Source organism: Heliconius melpomene, chromosome 1 (assembly GCF_056956725.1).
Source record: "Heliconius melpomene rosina isolate 202511_hmr_F chromosome 1, ASM5695672v1, whole genome shotgun sequence".
NCBI classification, from domain to species: Eukaryota; Metazoa; Arthropoda; class Insecta; order Lepidoptera; family Nymphalidae; genus Heliconius; species Heliconius melpomene.
The window spans coordinates 14,466,057-14,486,675 of record NC_140389.1 but is presented as its reverse complement, the minus strand read 5'-3'; the positions used below and the strand labels follow the sequence as shown (position 1 = coordinate 14,486,675).

At 34.6% G+C, this 20,619-nt stretch overlaps 1 protein-coding gene across 2 annotated transcripts in view; it reads right to left on the bottom strand.

The window, feature by feature from the left end:
- Positions 1 to 20,619, bottom strand: part of Wnt6 (Wnt oncogene analog 6) — a 44,865-nt gene that overhangs the window by 4,195 nt on the left and 20,051 nt on the right. For both annotated transcript variants that reach the window (XM_085189874.1, XM_085189864.1), the window contains exon 2: positions 11,027 to 11,247. In XM_085189874.1, coding sequence (XP_085046000.1) covers positions 11,027 to 11,213 — 187 coding nt within the window. In that variant the 5' untranslated portion in view covers positions 11,214 to 11,247. The remainder of the gene's footprint in view (positions 1 to 11,026; positions 11,248 to 20,619) is intronic.

Sequence of the window (20,619 nt, the reverse complement as noted above, 5' to 3'; positions counted from 1 at the left end):
CATCACCAAACGTTCCCGTTTTTCTATCGTTTCCAATCTCAAAATATGCACACTATCGAGCCACTCCCACGACGTCCATCAGACCTTATATTTGGGACTCGATGACGAGGCTTTTTGCCGTGTCCCCTATAAGAGTGTGGAATGTCGGTATTCGTGTCCATCTGAATAATTCAGTGAAATTGTCGATCAATCAATAAAATCGATGGATGAAATTGATTCACACTTGTAGATTGTATGGCTTCCATAACGCGTCGTGCGTGTTTTTGCTGTGACAAAATGCTTGGAAGCCGGTCTGCCATTCAGAGCAGTCAATCAGGAGCACGTGCCCTGCAACCGTCCCTTGACAATGCTGTTTGCACTTTTCTCGGATTGGATAATTGACAACTAGTTTTGTTGCAACAAGTGCCTACTACAATGACGGTAGGTGGAACTTGGCAACCGGTTCTTGCAAGAAATACGTTGGAAACGAATGAATAAGATATAAAGGCACATTAATAAAGAAATACAGCAGTTATTTATCTTTATTTTATAGTGTTTTAAGATTGAATCCAGAACCACAGGCTGCAGATAAGAAAATAGTAAATATATATTTCTATAACAAAAATTATCGTAGCAAGTCGCATAAATTGACAGAATTTGTAGTAGGTTAGTTAGTATTATAAGATTTTCTTTTATTAATTTGAGCTATCATAAAAAAAAACTATTTAAACTAAACTTTATTTACTTGAGATCCGTAAATGAGTAAAAATCCACTATAAAAATGCTAATTGCTTAATCATTGCAGGAGTTTACAAATAATTCTAGCATTTATTAGGCTTATATGTATCTCCTAATCTTTACATCAAATGCATTATTCAACGTTCATGTCTCCTAGATATTTTCTGTCATTATTATACTTTTATGAAGTATTGGAAATAATGAGGTCTCCGCCATAGTTTCAAGGTAGGGCATTTCTAAAGTATTAAAGTACTGAATCACACTTAATTATCGGTAATAAGACCTTCCAATGTTTTTATGTGTTTCCCTGAGCCAATTACAAACATTAATCAATAGGAACAGCGACATAAATTATGTTGATACAAGAGAGTGCGAATACCGCGGAGTGCCGCGCACGTCAGATGATAAGCTTCGAGATCATCTACAGCCCATATGTGAAATCGTTGAGAACTTTGCAATTTTAATTTTATTTATAACAAAACAGTTTAAGCTTTAGGTGAGAGCGATTAGTTCCAATTGTTAATAATCTTTAAATATAACAAAATACTAAGATGTTTTGAGGAGTGTCGTTTGATTCCCACTCGAAGACATGAAATAGTTATATTTATTTATTTTTTTTATTTTTGTTCTCTCTGGTTATGAGGCAAAGCGCGCTGTTAAGTTTCGCCATTTAACACTCAAATCCTCAGAACTAAGCGTAAACTAGGGAAAAGAAAATGTGTTAACAGGACCGGATTGTCTATGTTAATACTATAGTTCCCTAACTCTCTCTGCCGACTCTGCGGGATTCAACTTACAGCCGGAGTTTTTATACCAGTAATAGAGTTCCCCAGTTCGACACACCTTCGAAATCCACTCAGTTGGTTCTATTTGATTTTTGTGATATGTGTGCGGCTTTCAGGTCTTCCACTTAACACGAAAGCTCTGTCTGAGGAAAGTCTGAGCTCTAGGGAATAACGTCACGCTGAAAGGCTGAATGTTTAGGTCACGTTGCGGAAAATGTTACAGCAGTTTACTGGTACCAAAAAATAGACCGTTCTATTTTCTCGATATTAATTAATATAAATACATTCCCTTTCTTCATACCACCACTTGTACCACAATGACCGGACGTACGAAGTCCACTAGAAACTGATAAACTGAAACTCGCTTCTCGATACCGATCGCTTTTCGCTCTGTAGTCAGGCTTTAAATTAACCGTTCATTCGCAACCCGAAGGAATTTTAGATTTGATACGGATGCGACACTACCGACACTACCTTTTTGTCTACTGTACCAATGGCAGATGTTGGAATGGTCTGATTAAAACTTTTTTTTTTAAAGAATAACTTTTTTTAGGTATTTAAATTTATATTTTCATTTCTTCCACTCAACACACAATGCCTCCAGAATTCGGCAGGAAGTGGAGAATGGAGTGTATTAACACTAGATTCCCTCTGTCTACCTTGCTGGGTGCGGGATACAGCGTGAAGCTGAATTAATAAATATTAAAGATAATATTTATTATCACTTTTCTACCACATCTATGCTAAAAGGATAATTTTATGTAGTAGTAGTTTGATTAATTTGGTTAATTTGAGTGAAATTTAAACCTATAATCATCGTTTCTAATAAGATACACAACTAACTACAGTAGCACCACGACGACGATGTAGATTAGCATAATTTAGTAAAATTGAGTATAAGTCTTTTTCTATTTACCTTAGATCAAAATCTATCTACCTTAGATTAAAATAGTTATAAAAATTGTGCATAAAAATATAAAAAAAATAGCCTCATATGAATTCTTGCACGTATCCACAACCCTGACTTAAAGACTTGAGTGAAACATGGGATGTGATGTTTCCTAGCCGAGCTGTCAAGTATCGGGTGTCGCGCGAACTCACTGTCATAAACATGTGCGCCACCTTTACCACCGCGCCGGCAGTGCGCGCCGCTCATAAAACGATCTCGCCGTGTTTATAGCACTCGTAGTGACCACAGATTATATCGCTGTATTTTTGATTTAATTTAACATAGTATTTATGCATTGTGTTTATCTATATATATAAAATCGAAAGATCACTCACTCATCACGAAATCTCAGAAACTACATGTGCTAGGAATCTCAAATTTTGCGTAGGAGTTATTTATAGGACGTAGGTGCTCGCTAAGACGGGAATTTGCAATATTCGACTTCTAAGGGGTTGTTTTTGGGGTTGAAAGTTTGTATGAAACTTCGTTACTACAAATGCTAGGAATCTCAAATTTTGCAAGGACGTCACTTATAGGACGTAAGTACTCATGGAGACAGAATTTAATAATAACGTAGTTCACGCAGGCGAAGCTGCGGACGGGCCGCTAGTAGTAAATATATCTAGAATAAACTCGAAAGAAAGGCAATTACTTACAAGAAAAAAAAAAACAACTGATAGCTACTAAAAAGCGGATCAGTTCAATACAAGGACAATACATCGAGTTGTCACCGCGACCGCATCGGAATGTTTAAACGAACGCGAGCATTTATCTCATCTGATTAATTCAAATATTTAGCGCAATAAATACGGGCGGGGTGAGTGGGGGTGGACGGTGGACGGTCAGCGTCAGGGTGACGGGTGACAGCGCGGCCATTGTGACCCGCGGGCGATGCACGAGCAGCGTCAGCGGTACTGATTTATCGACATCCCACCAGAGCGGCCGACGGGCCCCGCTGTCGCCGCCCGAATAAAGAGCATTCTCACGCTACCGAACGCACGCGAACGCTTACGATCGTTTCTCATTCCTTTCCCCCAGATATTTTACGTCGGGTAATACGATACGACACTGGCCGGCTCTTTCTGCAGTTTTCGCGTTCCTTTTTCCCTTCGACCCGCTATTGTTCACTTGTCAATTTCTTTAGCTAATGCGAGTAAGCGTCTCATTATGCGGGGCCGTGCGTCCGCGACGCGCACCGCGTGTTGTGACAGCAGCCACCCACCGGAAGGGGCCGAGCGTCATTCATCCGCGCACAAAACGCGAATGCTTTATTCAAACTACCTCCAATGGTTCATTTCAATGGATTATGCCCTTTTAATGGGAATAATTAGCTTTGTTAATGCATACCAATAGGATAACGACAATCGACGACGTCTCCGTTACAAGTGTTCTGTGCAGTCAATTTTTGTACTTAACCTTTGATTAATATTAAATTAATTTAAATGAAACCAGTCGTGGCACAGGGGCACAAAAGGTGACGGTAGATTCGATCTTCGCTCTGGTGTCAAGGCAAGGAACGGCGTTGAGTTCCGCCAGTCAATACGCTATGCTTCAAGAATTCGGCGGAAGGAGGGGGACGGACTGTCACAACACACACACACTTAACACTAAGGTCCCTCTGCCTACCCTGCTGTGTGCGAGATACAGGGTGAAGCTGATTTATTTATTTTTATTAATTCAAATGTGAGTAATGTGTTCTTTAATAATAAAACGGATATAAGAGCTAGCTAGCTAGCTAGCTATATAAGAGCTTAACATGAATAAAAGAAATAATCAAAGAAATGTGAGAATAAAACATATTAGTCACCGTTTATCAAGATTTAATAAGATAAAGGCATGTCAGTGACAGGCATACCTACAGCTGTACATTTTAAACGTTAGCCTAAAAAACCACAGAAGCCCTTCTTATATCTTTCCTTAATTATCTTAATAGCGCTTTGTAGGTAATCAATGCATGTACGTATGCTCCTTAAAGGTAATTTAAAGTAAAAAGTTATTGCGGACTCGCAGCCTATTTCAGCGTAGTGAGGGAATTTTCTTTAATTTGGCGTTGGCAACCGGCGACAGTGACAAGTGCGGGTTGTCGGGAGCTCGCGCGCGCCTGTCACTCGTGACGGACGGACGGACGGACGGCTGTCGTCGGGAAAGAGAAAAAATAAAAGTGGAATAACCTTGCACTTAGTGAGACGGATATATATTTTACAATCGAGGATAGAACGAGATGTTTGAATTCAACAAGACAAGCAATCTCGCGAGCTTTCTACGAGATGGCCGAAAGATATGACCTTAACCAACGATTTTGTGCTTGAGACGTCGATTAGTTGAATGAGGACTATATATTATGTTTGAATTCGAAGACACTGACGACATTGTTCATTGAAATGTTGATAGGAGTACGTTAAATATATTAAGTTTCGATTATTTCTTGAATACTTTATTATTTTTCTTTGTTTCAGCTTTCTACTATCTTTCCTATGTAGCAAGATAGGGAGAGGGAGTGTTAAGTCACTCTGCTCCCTACTTCTGAATTGTAGAGGCTTTTCATATTGTTTGGAGGAATTCAACGCCGCTCATCACCTCAAAACCAGAGCGAAGAAATGAAAATAATTAATATTCAAGTGGGAATCGAACCCACAACCTGTCGCGTTACAATCACACACTTGTGCCCCTGGGCCACGACTGGCCTCGGAACATTTTAATCGAACTTCGCTCACTAGATTGTTCAAGTTTTTACTTTATGACCTAAACTAAATAGCATTGCAAAGATAAAAAACGGCATAAATAAGATCTTTCAATTCAATTCAATATATTTTTAGTATTACCACCAATTGATAAATTAAAAACATATTAGTAGTAAGGTCAGTCCGAACATTTAAGATATTCCTCAAAGCCGTCTAAAATATCGAGCACCAGTTCGATTATTGCCATTAGCATATCTGGAAACGTATTAAGATGTACTTAAATTTTAAGTATTGTAAGTGGTTGAACCCGACCGATAATCGATATCAGAATAACGACCATTATCCGTGGAGGCTGGGAGCGACCACAAGAGTGACCAGATTAGATAGAAGGAAAACACTCCCCGGAAATTACACTATAATTAAGAACATTTACGTGTTGGGGGCGCCAAATTTATCGCCGAGTTTTTTTGTTGATATGGAACCAACTGTGTGTATTTATGTGTGGAGCCACGGTACGTGTGAGGTCCGAATGCTGCAGTAGTCGGGTTATCGCCTGGTAATCTTTACGAGCCCCCGCTGACTCCTCTCGGCGAACTGTCGACACTTAATGGCTCTCTCAGATTAGTATACAGCTTGAGACTTCAATATTTTGGGAGTCCGTGTTTGTGGGTTTGTTTATAGCTTAATTAGGCTGTTTTGGTTAAGTGGGAGTGGGGCCGGAGGCGGTCTAGGCAGATAAGGTGTCGAGGTATTTACGATTTGATATTGTGGTGCTGACTTTGATTACGAGGTTCGGTGTAGTCGTTTTGTTTTTATCGAACTTTGTATCACCGCTCTCTTCGAACTAGGAGCTTTAAAGGATATTTTATGTATTCCTTTTAGATTTATTGATTACTTTAGTATTTATTTCTGTAGATATTCGGTCCGTCTGTACTTTTTTGGTTTCGTTCTTTGAACGGAAATGATTATTACATTTAATATTGGCGTTAAAAGCAAAACGTGTTAAGGCGATAATAAAGTCAAAGAACGGTTGATAATAAATGAGATTAATTTGAAGTAAAATATATTTATGAATATATCTAAAGCCTCATTAGGCGTTACATTACGCGTTCTACGGTCATTGGACAGTAAGTGTAGGTATATGATAAGGCAATTTAAATAAAAATGAAATCCTTTTTCATTGATAAAGATTTGACACCGAAAAAACAACGAACCAAAGAATGCACGGAGTTACTAATGAAAGGGACCAATTAACGATGATTATTTTTTTCTCATGACTTATGTGATACAGCGGGTTTTAATCTTGAGATATTAGATATCATGAAGAGATTTTTCATTTTGTTTGTCGTACGTTTCTTATTGGTGTATTCGTGAAATACACGTTCATCTTGCTTATATCGTACAAAAACTTGGTTATTATATGCTAAACTTGCATATTCTTATACTAAGATTATAATTATATAATCAACACAAAATGTTGTTATTTATGCATATATTATATTATTTCATTTCACGATATTTAATGACAAATAAACAATTGCCCTTCTAAACCCTTAACACGCTGTATATAAATTTTTCTTGTCACCAAGTGATAAAAATCCGGGACTAATTCAGTGCCGTGTGCGCCACCCATGGCCGTTCACATCAATTTATGGGCTTTTAACCTAATTTGTTGCTTTGCTCCCATACTAACCGCCCACGCCTCTGCCATCTTTGTTTAGCGACTGTATTAATTACAGATCCCATCATAAATTAGAAGATAATAATTAGATTTTAGGTTTAGGTTTATTTGATTTTTCAATCGTAGAAACCATCGCTGGTGATGAACTTGGCGTTTTTACTACCACTTAGAGAGTATGGAGGCATTGCGTGTTGTGCAGTGGAACAGCGTCGAGCTTCGTCTTCAAAACTAAGTACGAACTGGAAATATTAAATACTAAATTTCCTCGAATGGGACTCGAACCTATAACCTGTTGCATTTAAAAGTTGCACGCCTGTGCCCCTGCGCCACAACTGGCTTAGTTTACCAAAAACACGCAATCAGGAACTTTGAACGTACTGTCCATTCCAAAACAAAACATATAAAATGGAAATATAACTTACTACCTAAGGCACGTTAATTATTTATTATTATTCAATATAGAAAAATATACAAGAAATTTCAAATTATCGAGAGTAATATTGAGGAAGTATAATACAACAAATTTACAATTTTTTTAAACAATTTCAGTTAGTTAAGTTATTAATATTTTATTAAATCACCATTATCTTTCTTTGAATGTTAATTCCGGATTAGAACGCTGGACGGCTCATTGATAAAGTCATTAAAATTTATCAGTCATATTCTTTCATCTCACAATGTTAAAAATAAAACCAAGGTTAAAAATGTTAGAGTAAGTTTTATTTCCAACTAGCAGCGGTAGGTAAGGGGAGCCCATTGTTAAGACACTCCGCTTCCCACTTTCCGCTGAATCCTGGAGGCAATGCGCGTTGAGTTACCAAAGCGAGGGAAATTAAAATATTAATTGTTTCATTTTATCAAGTGGCAATCGAACCCACACTCCCCCTTGTAGCGTTTACAATTGCACGCTCTGGCCATGCCATGCCACATCTAGCCTCATCACATATATCTAATGGAAATAAAAAATAGATTACATTCTGATTCATTGTGTGTCATATGTTGACATTGTATTGATGTGAAAGATACATAACTCCGGATATTTATGAATTATTTTCTTATTTTAAAGAAGGGAAAATCCCACATACTGCTTTGTAGACAATGATTCAATAATAAAACATTTTGTTACCTACTTGTTACTTTTATAGTTCAATATATTATTATATTGGCCGTTGTGGCGCAGCGGCAAGAGAGTTCGAATGTAACGCGACGGTTGTGGGTTCCCCCCCACGAGGAAGTGAAATATTTACGTTTATATTTCCATTTCTTCGCTCTTGCGTCGAGGCAAAGCGCGGCGTTGAGTTCTGCCACTCGCTGTTCTGCAACACGCAATGCCTCCAGATTGCGGCAGAAAGTGGGGAACGGAGTGTTGTAACATTAGGTTCCCTCTGCCTATCCAGCTGTGTGCTAGGTAGAAGCTGATTTCTTTTAGTTAAACAATATTTACGAAGCAGTAATTATTCTCTCAAGTGGCACTAGCTTGTTTTCAATTTATTGTCAAGATATGGGCATAAGAATTATATAAAAAACTTAAAACTGCTGTACCGAAAAATTGTTGGTATAATACCATTTTTGTTTTCAATGTGCAATATAGTACAGATATTAAAATAAATAAGTTCAAACTTCATCCACCTGCTGGCAAGTGTTTTTTTTTCATTGTAAATATGGGAGAAGTAAAAAAATAAATGGTTAAACGTGTCACGAAATGGGTTCTAGTGAGAACTTTGCCACACCATCTATGGTTATTACAAAGACAGCTGTCATGTGTCAGCTGTCATTGTAATGTTTGTTTACAAAGAAACAAGCATTAACAAATTATTGCATGTCGCCAAAAATAATTAACAACAAATATTATGGGATAAATTAAATATAAAGAAATATAAATACTATATAAGCAAAGAAAACAATACTAATAATATGAGAGAAAAAAAAAGATAAAGAAGTTACTTCTTTACGATTTTCTGTGTGCGGACGACTTGTTTAACTGTAACCGGATATTTAATCGTAGCATATTATATTAAATTATTAGAAAAACCATAGGTACAGATAAAATTATTTTTATGCAACAATTTGCTATACTAGAATGGAATATTAATTTCTTTAAAATAATAGTAGTTTTTAGATTTAAGAGAATAAAATTCCATTCTTCCTGTTCCCGAAGGAATTTCAAGAAAACCTTTTTCATATCAACTATCTAAGTCCAGTAATATCTATGTAAGTTACTTATTTAGAAAATGTATAACAATTTGAACATAGTTGAACTTGAACCCGTGCCTCCTAGAAATTGACCCAGGCGCTCTGACCACTCAGCCATACGTTCTCATCAAGCCACGGAGCCATCTCATAATACAAAACGACGCAAGTAAGAAACAAAGATATCAAATTAAGCTATCTCACTTAACAATAAAACAGTTAATTATGTATCTTACATTAGCAGAATGGCTCCTGATAACCCAAAAACCACAAAAAATAAGCGTTGACATTTAAATCGACTCGTATTTCACATTGGAATAATATATAGTCAAAAATAATTTGTTTCTGTTTTTTTCTTATGAACGATAAAGTAGCGATAATATAAGCTGTAAGTCCTAAAATACAGGTAAGGTGAAGTTTATAAATATTTTGTTTTTACGAATTTTCGACATATACCACTTAATTTACACTAATGAATACCAAATGGATGCACGACGACATCTAATGACCTGCAACTCCTGCAAGTAAGACTAACATAGTGACGCGCATATCAATTATTAATTATATCGATAATGCAATCTTTTAATTTATAGTGACAAATCTTTTAAATGTTTTATGTTTATTAACAAAAATTACAAGTTTTATATCGTAAATTTTATTCTTTTTTTCTTATATGCATGTCTGATATATTATTGAAACATCGATAAATCGTTATCGCATCTCTAAAATGCATGAATTAAACGAGTGGTCGAATAAAATGAAGTCTTTTGGGCTAATCGAATTAGGCACTGATAGTTATCTGTGCAATTTAACACATTTTGCATTCTTTTGTCCATCGGCTATTAAGCGGGCAGGTAGCGATCCCTCGCCCGCTAATATTGATACCCAAATACATTTTATAATTTGATTGTTTGTTTCAATATTGGAAACGTAACCTTTGTGTTACAATCGAAATTGTGTTTTGTCTTAATAGACAATAAAAAATAAGTATATATAAAATAATATTATTGCCAATATACGAACTTTTGTTAGAATGAATTGGTATATAGTCTTGAAATACACTATATAGTGAAATACTTAATTATGATTATCCTAATTCTTAAAAAAATGACAATCCCTCAATGATTGTACTCAACGCTTTTGTTAAGCAATTATAATCAATATTTTTTTCATAATAATAAAGACCCATTGTGGCGTAATAAGATGGTATCTGAATATAAATGTGATAGTTGCGATACAGTTTTTCCGCTTCACGCTGTGTTAAGACAGTCCCATACTCCAATTTCTGCCGATTCAACTAGAGGCATTGTGCATTGAGTGGCGGAACTAAACGCCGCAATATTATTAAATTTACAAGATAAACGATGAATTCTGTGGTAGACCTCTAAAAAAGGTTAATAAACTAGTTTAATCTAATAACATAAAAATTGATAACCAATAGCCGTCTATTAAAAAACAGCACAATTACACAGAAACAATAAGCAGGATATATACATTTCATATTATTTAGTGAATTAAATTTTAAATTGATGAACTCATCGCACACCTTTCTAAATATCGATTCACTTAATAAACTTATCGTTAAAATAAATCCGTGTTAAAACCGTGTTATTCGCTTTTATGGAGTGGGTAATAAAATAATAAAATTAGACGTATAAAGAGTGATGGTAGGTACAATAAACAGAGGTCGATGTTAGAATACATTAATAACAATATAATGTGAAAAATTTAAATTCATATTAATATGGATAATTGGCATGTCGTGTTGATCTTTTTTTTTTATATATATGTAAGAGAATGAAAATATATGGATTTATTGAGAATGATGTAGCTTAGTTTTAGCTCCTCTTGCTGATAGGATTCTGGATTATAGTAGGTTCGAATCATTCACAACGCGGTGTTGAGTTCCGCCGGTCCACTACACTACTACACTAGGTCCCCTTTGCCTACAGCAGGGTGCTGTGTGTGAAACTGATAATTATATGTCATAAAAGTACAAAATAAATAGAACATTAGCGCTAACCTCTCATTAATATTTTCCTCATGCTGCGTCTCTGTGTGGTACAGTTCCACCGACGGTTTCTGAACTGGTGGGCGCACTCTGTTGCTCCCAGCGTCACTCCTCGACTGATCTCCTTTAGCAGCCCCGTCTCGTTCCTACAGATCTGTGCTAAGCGGCCGCGCGTCCGCCGGTTCTTCTTGCACACCATACGAGGGTCCAGAATCACTGCGCTGCCAGACGCCCTGAACAAAAAAATATTTTCAAGTATACATAGTGTTCCATCTTGAAATATATTAAGTAAAAATATATTTTATTTATTACATAATTTACGTCGTCGGGCTGGATCGCAACCGTACGACTCAAAGGGTTGTGGGTTCGATATTCGGTATCCACCCGAGGAAATGAATATTAATAGAATATTTAATATTTTAATTTTCCTCGCCCTGGTAACGAGGCAACGCAGCGTTGAATTCCGCCACTCACCACTCAGAGCCTACAAAATCTAGTGGTAAGTGGGAAACGGCACTTCCGTTCTTATTAAGACACTTCCTTGGGAACTGTCTGAGTAACTGAAGAAGATCTCACTGCTCATCACACAATATTTAGATGACTAAAAATGCGCTTTTGCAAAAATAACATCTACATAAAATATAATTATTCATTAAAATATATTTACTTATTCGTCTAGACGGTGTTAATTAGTTATCGTAGGTGGATCATTTGTATCTGTATTAGTTTTTTTGTAAATTGATAAAGTATGAGTAAATCTAAGTATCAATGTAAATTGAATATGTTAACCTGCTAAAAGGTTTCTGAACGAAATGTGTCTATTCAAGCGGATAATGGATCTGACCACTGACCGCAACATAATTGGGTTAAACGTTATATAAAACGACACTGATTCCATTAAAGATATATTGAAATATGTGAAAAAATGCTTAATTTTTTGTTTATTTTTAGTATTTACTTTTATAATAAATCAACATTAAATACTAATGTTTTTAAAAGTTTACAAAATAAATAATTAAAATTTAATTTATAATTAGCTCAATATGTTTACGCTTTCAATTCACTTTATGTAATGATAAAGTGAAATGAACTGCCTTAAACACCCACTCAATTTCAAAATCAGAACGTTCCTAATTACAGAAACGGTCGTAAAAACCGTCTTACTACAAGTAGTGTTGTGCTTCGGACCGGTAAATATCGATTTACGATCCGCCACGGGCATCGAGGAGAGACGCGCGCCAGCTCGCGCTGACTGATCGATTGTTTACTCGATAAGAGTTCATTGTCAGAGCATCGAGTGCGAAGCTAGTTCGAATAAATTTAGACGTGTCTAAAGACTTTACCGGGAACCCGATCCCGCTCGATATTGATCGATTAACGTAACGATATCGATATGGATGTCCGATTAAAACTGAATTCATTGAAGATTGTCGCTAGTTGCGAGTACTTCAAACCAGTTCATTTCTACAGATGAAATCTCTGATAAGGCTAAGGAACTGTTATTTATTTTAATGTATTCTTAATAATAGGAATAAAAAATATATGTACTTATATAATTTTAAATTAAAATGCGAAGTTAAATATTTATAACTTGTCAATTTACGTGATGTGTTTGTGTAATACAAGACAACCAAATTCCACTTTTTATATAATGGCGTACGTGGTAAGCGGATATCAGGTAAATTTGACTTATTAATTTAATTAAACCTTTATCTTATTGAGATTCAATTATACAATAATAGAAGGAACGAGTTTGTAGAAATAATATTGTTTAAAGTTAGAAATAACATTATTAAAGAATCTTTTGTAGCATCTTATATAATATTACACGTGTGTTTATTTCCTTGAAAAAATAATGTTAAAAATTATGTGTTACTAGAAAACAAAGCTTAGTTTCACATTCACTAAATATGCCACCGTGGAGTGAATAAAAGAATGAATTTTTCAAAATATGAATGAGTGAATGAAATTTTACTCGTTCTCTAACAAAGTTAATAATTTGGAAACATACCTGATTACTCATCGAAACTAAAGAATTTATAGAAAGACGTGTTCATAGACTATTATAAACAACTAGTGTTCGGCCTTGCCGTTTTACTACAACAGTGAAAATGCTACAATAATAAAAGTCAAGAGCGGCTAAGTTATGAGTCGTGGAAGAAATGCAAGGCTTCCATTAAATAATTTTATTAACCTCATACGCCTAAACAATTTACGGAAATTTCGTTATAGGAATTCTGAAAATCTTAAAGGCTGTCGTGACGCAGTGGTACAGTATATAACTGTTAGCGTGACGGTTGTGTGTTCGATTGGCATACGGGGAAATTGTATTTTAATTTCCTCGCTCTGGTAACAATCCTGGTAACTTTGCCTACTCTGCTACATATATGCACGATACATCGCGAAGCTAAAAAAATACAAAAAATAATTCTAAAAATATAAATACAACTACAGACAGACATAATTAAAACTAATAATAAACTTTCCAAATCACATACGTAAGGGGTCAATTTAAAAATATCCAACATATACGAAGAAGACTCTCAGATTCATTAACAAAGTTTACATTAGTCGAGTCAATCGACAAGTGGCGGGTGAATGGGTGCGCGTTGACACCTCGTGGATTCAGGATTCATCTCTTGAAAGTTGAGATGCTTGGGTATGCGTGCGGTCAGCATCAGCGTTTGGTATTGTTTAACATTGTTATTTATGTCTTTGTGTTTATAATTGTATTTATGTTATCAAAAATTGACATATATGTATATTTAGAGGCCAGTCGTGGCCCAGGGTCATAAGCAACGTCTGTAAACACAACAGGTTGTGGATACGATTCCGCAGGAAATTAAATATTTAACATTTTTACTTCCTCACTGTGTAAAACTGCGGCGAGGTTAAGTGTGGCGTTGAATTCCGTCCTCCAAATTTATTTTCTTTTTCCCTTTTCCAGGCGGAAAGTGTGGAACGGAAGTGTTATAATGCTGACGAAGCATCTTAACAAATTCCGAGGTTCCCTCTACCTACCCTACTTTGTGCGTGATACAGTGTGAAACAAAAAAATATACTGCTAACGATCTGAAGCATTCATATACGGATCGTTTAAAGTAAATTAATACATTAACACTTGTTTGAACAAATTACAATGTATCACACAATCATATTTTTAGCCTGAAAATGAAATAATAAATTTGACATATATTTACTTTAATAACTGTCACACGGCACCTCCGTAATTATAAAATCCGTCAATAAGTACTTACAGTTTATTTTGGCTTTAATTTAAGTATATCTTACTGACAGTAGAGTTTCAGTGAACTAAGAAAACCGTATCACTTTGTGCTTAATAGAATTTAAACTCTACTTAATACAGGGATAAAGTTCATATTGCTTTAGAATGAGCGTCAATGGAATAGTGCCAGGTCGGTGACAAACCTCTGTCTATCCAGACGAATAAATTAGCTGTGATAAGTTGTATGTCAATTAATTATTCTTCAAAGCACCATCTGGTGGAAAGTCGGTTAAGCGCGGCGAGGAAGTCACCTAATGTTGGACAGACGGAATTTTATGATTTGTAATTTTATTTAAACGATTGTTGTAATATTGTTTTGTATTTAAATTTTGATATTATTATACTTTAATTTGTTTGTGCCATATTATATATTTTTTAAGAAAATTTAATAATTTCTTGCCAAATCAAGACCCAGATTACTGTTCTGGATCATCAAACCATCAAATCAGCTTGATAATATCATTTTATTTTCAGTTTCTCATTGTACCCGCAAATAACAGAGTAGGCAGAGGTAATCTAGGAACCTAGTGTTAAAACACTTCGTTCAATCAAGAAAGTTCCGTTCTCCTGTGAACTCAAGGCCGCGCGTTGTCTCACTAACAGAGCATGGCTATATTATATTACATGTCGATCTAAAAGCTATAAAAATGCATTCAATTAAATGGAGTATATATCTACACATTTATTTAACAAAATAAGATTGATAATCAAGATGGCATCCAACCCAAATTTTCCGAATATCTTTAACACCTTTCACACTCACATCGTAAAAGCCGTGACCTACGACAACATTTGGCAAGAACAGTTTCATATAAAACATTCAGGAGGCACTAATTACTGATTATTTATTTAGCATATTTCGTTTCTACATATATATAATATAGTACAGTCGACGAGTTGTGACTGCTTTTAGGTTAGCTATAAATAATTGCGCAGATTTGATTTTAAGATTTTGCTTACTTATGATTATTTTCTTCCAAGTAAACAATCCGCATAAGTTCATAAAGCCTTACTTCAAGTCGGCCACAACTCATCAAACGTACTGCAGAATGTAAGCTTGGCCTGTTTTCGTTCTACTTCTTGAAACTAACGTTGGCATTTACTATTGTACAGACGGTGACGAATGGATTTGCCATTGGCATTATCAAAGGAGATCTTAACGGCTTCTCTTAAATTAATTCATATTTAAATGATTTAGAATCTTCCTGTTATATATAAATAAATTGCAAATTATAATTTTATCACCTTAGAACTGTTAGGGTTTTGTCGTATTGTTGAATTGCTCGAGCGTAGATGTGGGTTCAAATTTCACTTAGAGTATATTTATATTTATAACTTCTGGGTTCACCAACTGAAGAAAATGTAATACAAAATAAATATTGAAACTGTACTGTCTTTCCCTAATATGGTCATTGACCTATAGAACAAAAATTTAATTAAAATTAATTAATTAAATCACAGTTCAAAAACACAAAGTAAATCTTACTTAAACTTCATAAATATACACAAAGAGTGAAAAACAAAACTTAAAATTCCCTAAAAACCCTACAAAAGCAACCCAAAACGTGATACCCTTACAAAATTGGTACCTACTACCTATATATACATATATACAATCAAAGGTCTGAACTAGTCCATTTAGCACCAGAGCGAGCCTGTCTGTCGCGCACGGCGGCCGACCGCCCGTTTGTGCTGCGTTTAGCGTGCGCCCGCTAACTTGCGTGTCGCTCTGATATGGACTACCATAGATTATGGGAATAAGAATGTACAAGTTTAATTGATGCTGTTGTCAATATGTGGTTTATTAATATAACATTTATATATTATTAATAATACATTAAATTAATGGAAATGAATGAAACTGCTAACATTGGTATTTCATAGTTTCACGCTGTTTCCCGCTTATACTTAGATAAGCAGAGGGAGTTTTGCGTGAAGGTAAGTATCTAATAAAATCCTTCACTTTGTAAATTTTAGATATATTGCAAGTTCATTGGCGAAATGCAACGCCACGCTTCGTCTTGTTACCGGAGCGAGGAAATTAAGTTAAGTAATTTCCCCGAGAAGTCGAACCCACAATCGTCGCGTTTACATTCCGATTGTCATTGTTTTCAAAAATTCCAAAAAATCTGCTTAGTTAAAATATTGTAAGCATTTTTTTATTTTTATTATTTTTTTTTAATATATTAAGAAATAAAGATATAAAATGAAATACTTTCACACTGAAAAAATAAACATGTTACCTACTTGAAATTAGTTATAGTAATTTCAAGAGAGTTGTACTTCTAAGTATGCAAATATAAGCATGGCAGTACAAAAAAAACTCTATAAGTAATATAAAATCTTTTTACACTATCTACATAAATAAATAATCTTTGTGAAATAACATTGAATGGACTGAACGCGTCATTGTGCGTAGCTTCAGCAATTATCGCGCGCACCCATTATGGAAGCGACTGTGGCGCTAAAACGGGTCGTTGTAACCTATATTGAATATATAACGTCATAGAATATCACGAAATATATGTAAAATCTATATATATATTAATACATATTAATGTTTATTTAAATGTCTTTTTAAATCACATGAAATAGTAAAATAATTTGAGGAGATAAAAAAGGAACTACCGTAGCGTTGCGCTCTCCGTTCTTGCAGGCTAACCCCCCAGAGATCAGGCTGAAGCTAGAAAAAGGAATAATGCAGGCAGATAAATGTTTAAATAAACACGAAGGTTGTCAGTTCGAATCCCTTTGAAGAAATATTTACAATTATCATATATATAGATATTTTTCGTATCTGAAATAACAATGTGCGTATTTTTGATTCACCTAGTAGTAGTACCTCTAATTTTTTTGGAAAGAAAACAACGGACACAGTGAAATGAAAAAAAATATAAAAAAAAATAAAATTACATGTATGTATAATTTGCAAGTTTTGTCTTGTTACCAATAATGACTGAAGAAATGAAAATAATTCATTGCCTCGAGTGGAAATCGAACCCGCAACCAAAAACTTCAGTCAGACTATTCCTCTACGTCATGACGTCTTGGATGATCATACCAAACTTTCAATTCCTGTATGAAATATCAATGTAACGCTTTCGAAGGCGTAAAAACCTTAACAATGAGCCCACAAACGACTCGGACCCAATTTTAAATTGTTCCACAAACATCAAAAGCATCAACATCTATGATGCTGCTTCTAAAACGTTGTGACAATATTGCTCATCGCTCCAAAGACTTTTAAAAGTGTTTACTTTTGTTCAGTGACAGAACTATCTAGTCTGACTACGTCTGTTGACAATCACTACTTACAAAATAACTTAGTCACTTAATAAAACCTTTATTTCTTATAGAATAGAGTATAAAATAGCATGTATCGACCGTAAAATATATTTTTCGTTGGTAATGGTAATAATGTTTACAGTTAAACCGTCATGTAGTCGCTAATCGTTTAGAAGTCACAAGTTAGCGCCTCGCCCGGTGTCCGCAAACAGTGTCATTCAATGTCTAATGTCAATGTCTGGATAGCCGAGCGCTCGTGATGGGTGCGCACACGCTGTCTCACGGCCGCCGGTCGCGGGGGTGGTCGGTTCAATTATTTTCTAGACATATTTTATGATACAAGTATGATGGTATGGCAAAGTAATTATTCATTTGATATTGATCGCGTTAATCGATGGCGATCGTTCGCTTGTTTTAATAAGACAGCTTGCTTGTTAAAACTGTTTTGCCATGTGTAGAGTCTAGGTAAGGGTGTAAATATTTTTTTTATTTTCGCTGAATAGGTTATACATAGGTTTATGCAGTCTAATTAAGCAAATTAAGGCATTATATTCAGTAATTTTATACTGCAAGACGATAATTGAAAGTCGTAACAAAAACAGAATATAAAATTTCTTTCACGCTTTCTTCAAATTTAGTTTCACGCTCTATCCCGCGTATATTAGAGTAGGCAACGGGAATCTAATTTCAAGATACTCCATTCCACCATACAACATATTGCATGTTGAGTAGGTATCAAAGTATTTCTTTACTCGAAAGACTCTTTCAAACCCAGTTCTAAATTTTTATACCAAACTGCATAACTTACCTATAAAATTGAACAAAATAATAAACTTCTACCTTACCTACTACCCAAATACATTAATGTATCAATTAATCGAATTGAAATGAGTTATGATGTTGAAATACAGTATTATTCAATAGTTAAACCAGATTTAATGACGACTACGGGCGTGTGTACAGAAATGGTGCGAGTAATAAAATGTTAATGCCCATCCACATTTCATTTTGTCCCAGAAATACTGAACTAATGTATATTATAACAAATTTGTTTTTATGTTATTATAAACAAATGTAATTCGATGAAAACACTAGGTTCCCAGTTCTCTAAAAAAAACCACAAATGTCCATCATGGCGGAGCGGGATGGTGTTTAACTGTAAAGGCGATAGCTGTTTGTTTGATTCCCATTTGGAGTATTACATTATTTACAGGTTTTCACTCTAATAATATAAACTGTAATTTCCACCATTCAACTTACAATGTCTTACAATTGGACTTGAAGTGGGGACCCGAATGTCTTGACAGTAAATTCTATCTGCCTCAATTTTAATATTAAACATGGATGAATGTATTGACATGGAATTCTATGGACACTTAACGCGTTATCGCTAAGTTACCTCAATTCACTCAGATTCCATTGGTACAAAATGTAAGAAAACATTAAAATTATTCTAATGATCTTGAATGTAAGTACCTACTACATATCGTAATGACTTCATCTCAATTTATACCATTAAACGTTTTTAATAGTGTAGTTTTAGTAGTTTCAAAATTGATAAGCTTTCAAAATGTTTTATTATTAAGCTACCAAAACAGAATTTATAATGAAAATGTAGTTTTTTCTAGTACTATTTTTTCATGTGGGAAAGACAGAGAATTTAATAAGACATTATTAAGTTCTCAATATTTGACATTTAGGTGCGTCCCGTGGAGAGTAATGCAAATCTGTAAATCTTGTTTTTGCCAAGAGGAAAAATCATTATATATATCTCTATTAAATTAATTCGTTGAAAAGAGAGACAGAGGCCAGTCGTGGCGCTGTGGCACGAGCATAATTATGACTATAAGCGCGACAGGTTGTGGGTTCGATTCCTACTAGAGACAATGAAATTGAAAGCAGCGTAAGCTTAAAAAATATTTTTTAAGTTATATATTAAATAGATCAGTTGTAAAATTAAATTGTGAAGTAAATATATACTTTTTACTTTGGCTGTATAGTAAATTATTTTACGAAATTGGACTTGAAAAATGTAAGTAAAAGAGGAATTGCCATTACCACTATTAAAGCAACATATTAAGTAAGTACGTTTACTAAGAATTCAACTAGATATCTAATATTTTTTTAATATAGATTTAAATATTTTTTTTTAACATTCCATCGATACTTCGCAAAGTATTTCAACCAAGCACTTATAATTATATGATAAAAATGTCAATATAACTATTTAATTGGCGTAGATCGTCAAAAACACTATCAAATTATGTTATTAGGGCAGAGTCGACTGGAAGTTTCTAATTAGAGGGTAATTATTAAATTATCTATAGACCATGTGAGATTAGGAAACCGGTGTTGTGACGGGTGTCTTGGAGCGGATATTACTGTGTTTAATTATTTATAAACCAGCTTCACGCTGTATCCCGCAGCGCAGGATAGGCAGAGGGAACCTAGTGTTAAGACACTCCGTTCCTCACTTTCCATCGAATTCTGCATAATTACTAATAGTTTTTTATGTATGTGAATATATCATATATTTTCTAATATAATCAAAAAATATATCATAAATTAGCTATAATACCTAAATTTGATAATTATAATAATTTTTGTGCCCTTAATACTTTTTACATTACTAGAAATGGCTTCTATACCTTTGTTGTATCTTTTTTTGTTTTACGCTTAGTCCCGCTTGTAGAAGTGCAGGCAAGGATGACCTAGTGATAAAACACTCTGTTCTCCGTTTGCCATAATTAAAATCAGGGTCTATATACGATAATAAACATAAATCCAAACACTCATATTAATATAACAAAAGACAAGCTTCCTAGATATTTAATTTGAAAAATCCGAACATATAAATCAAAGGCAAGACTTAAACATGTGATAAAATTAAAGAATGTTACCAAAACAATGTCGCCTTAATAGATCTGGTGGCTGTTAATGTTAAATAAATAAATTAATTACCCAATAAATCTTATATGTAGATGCGGATTCGAATCCACTCATTAGGAATTAGATAGTTTAGTAGATATAATGG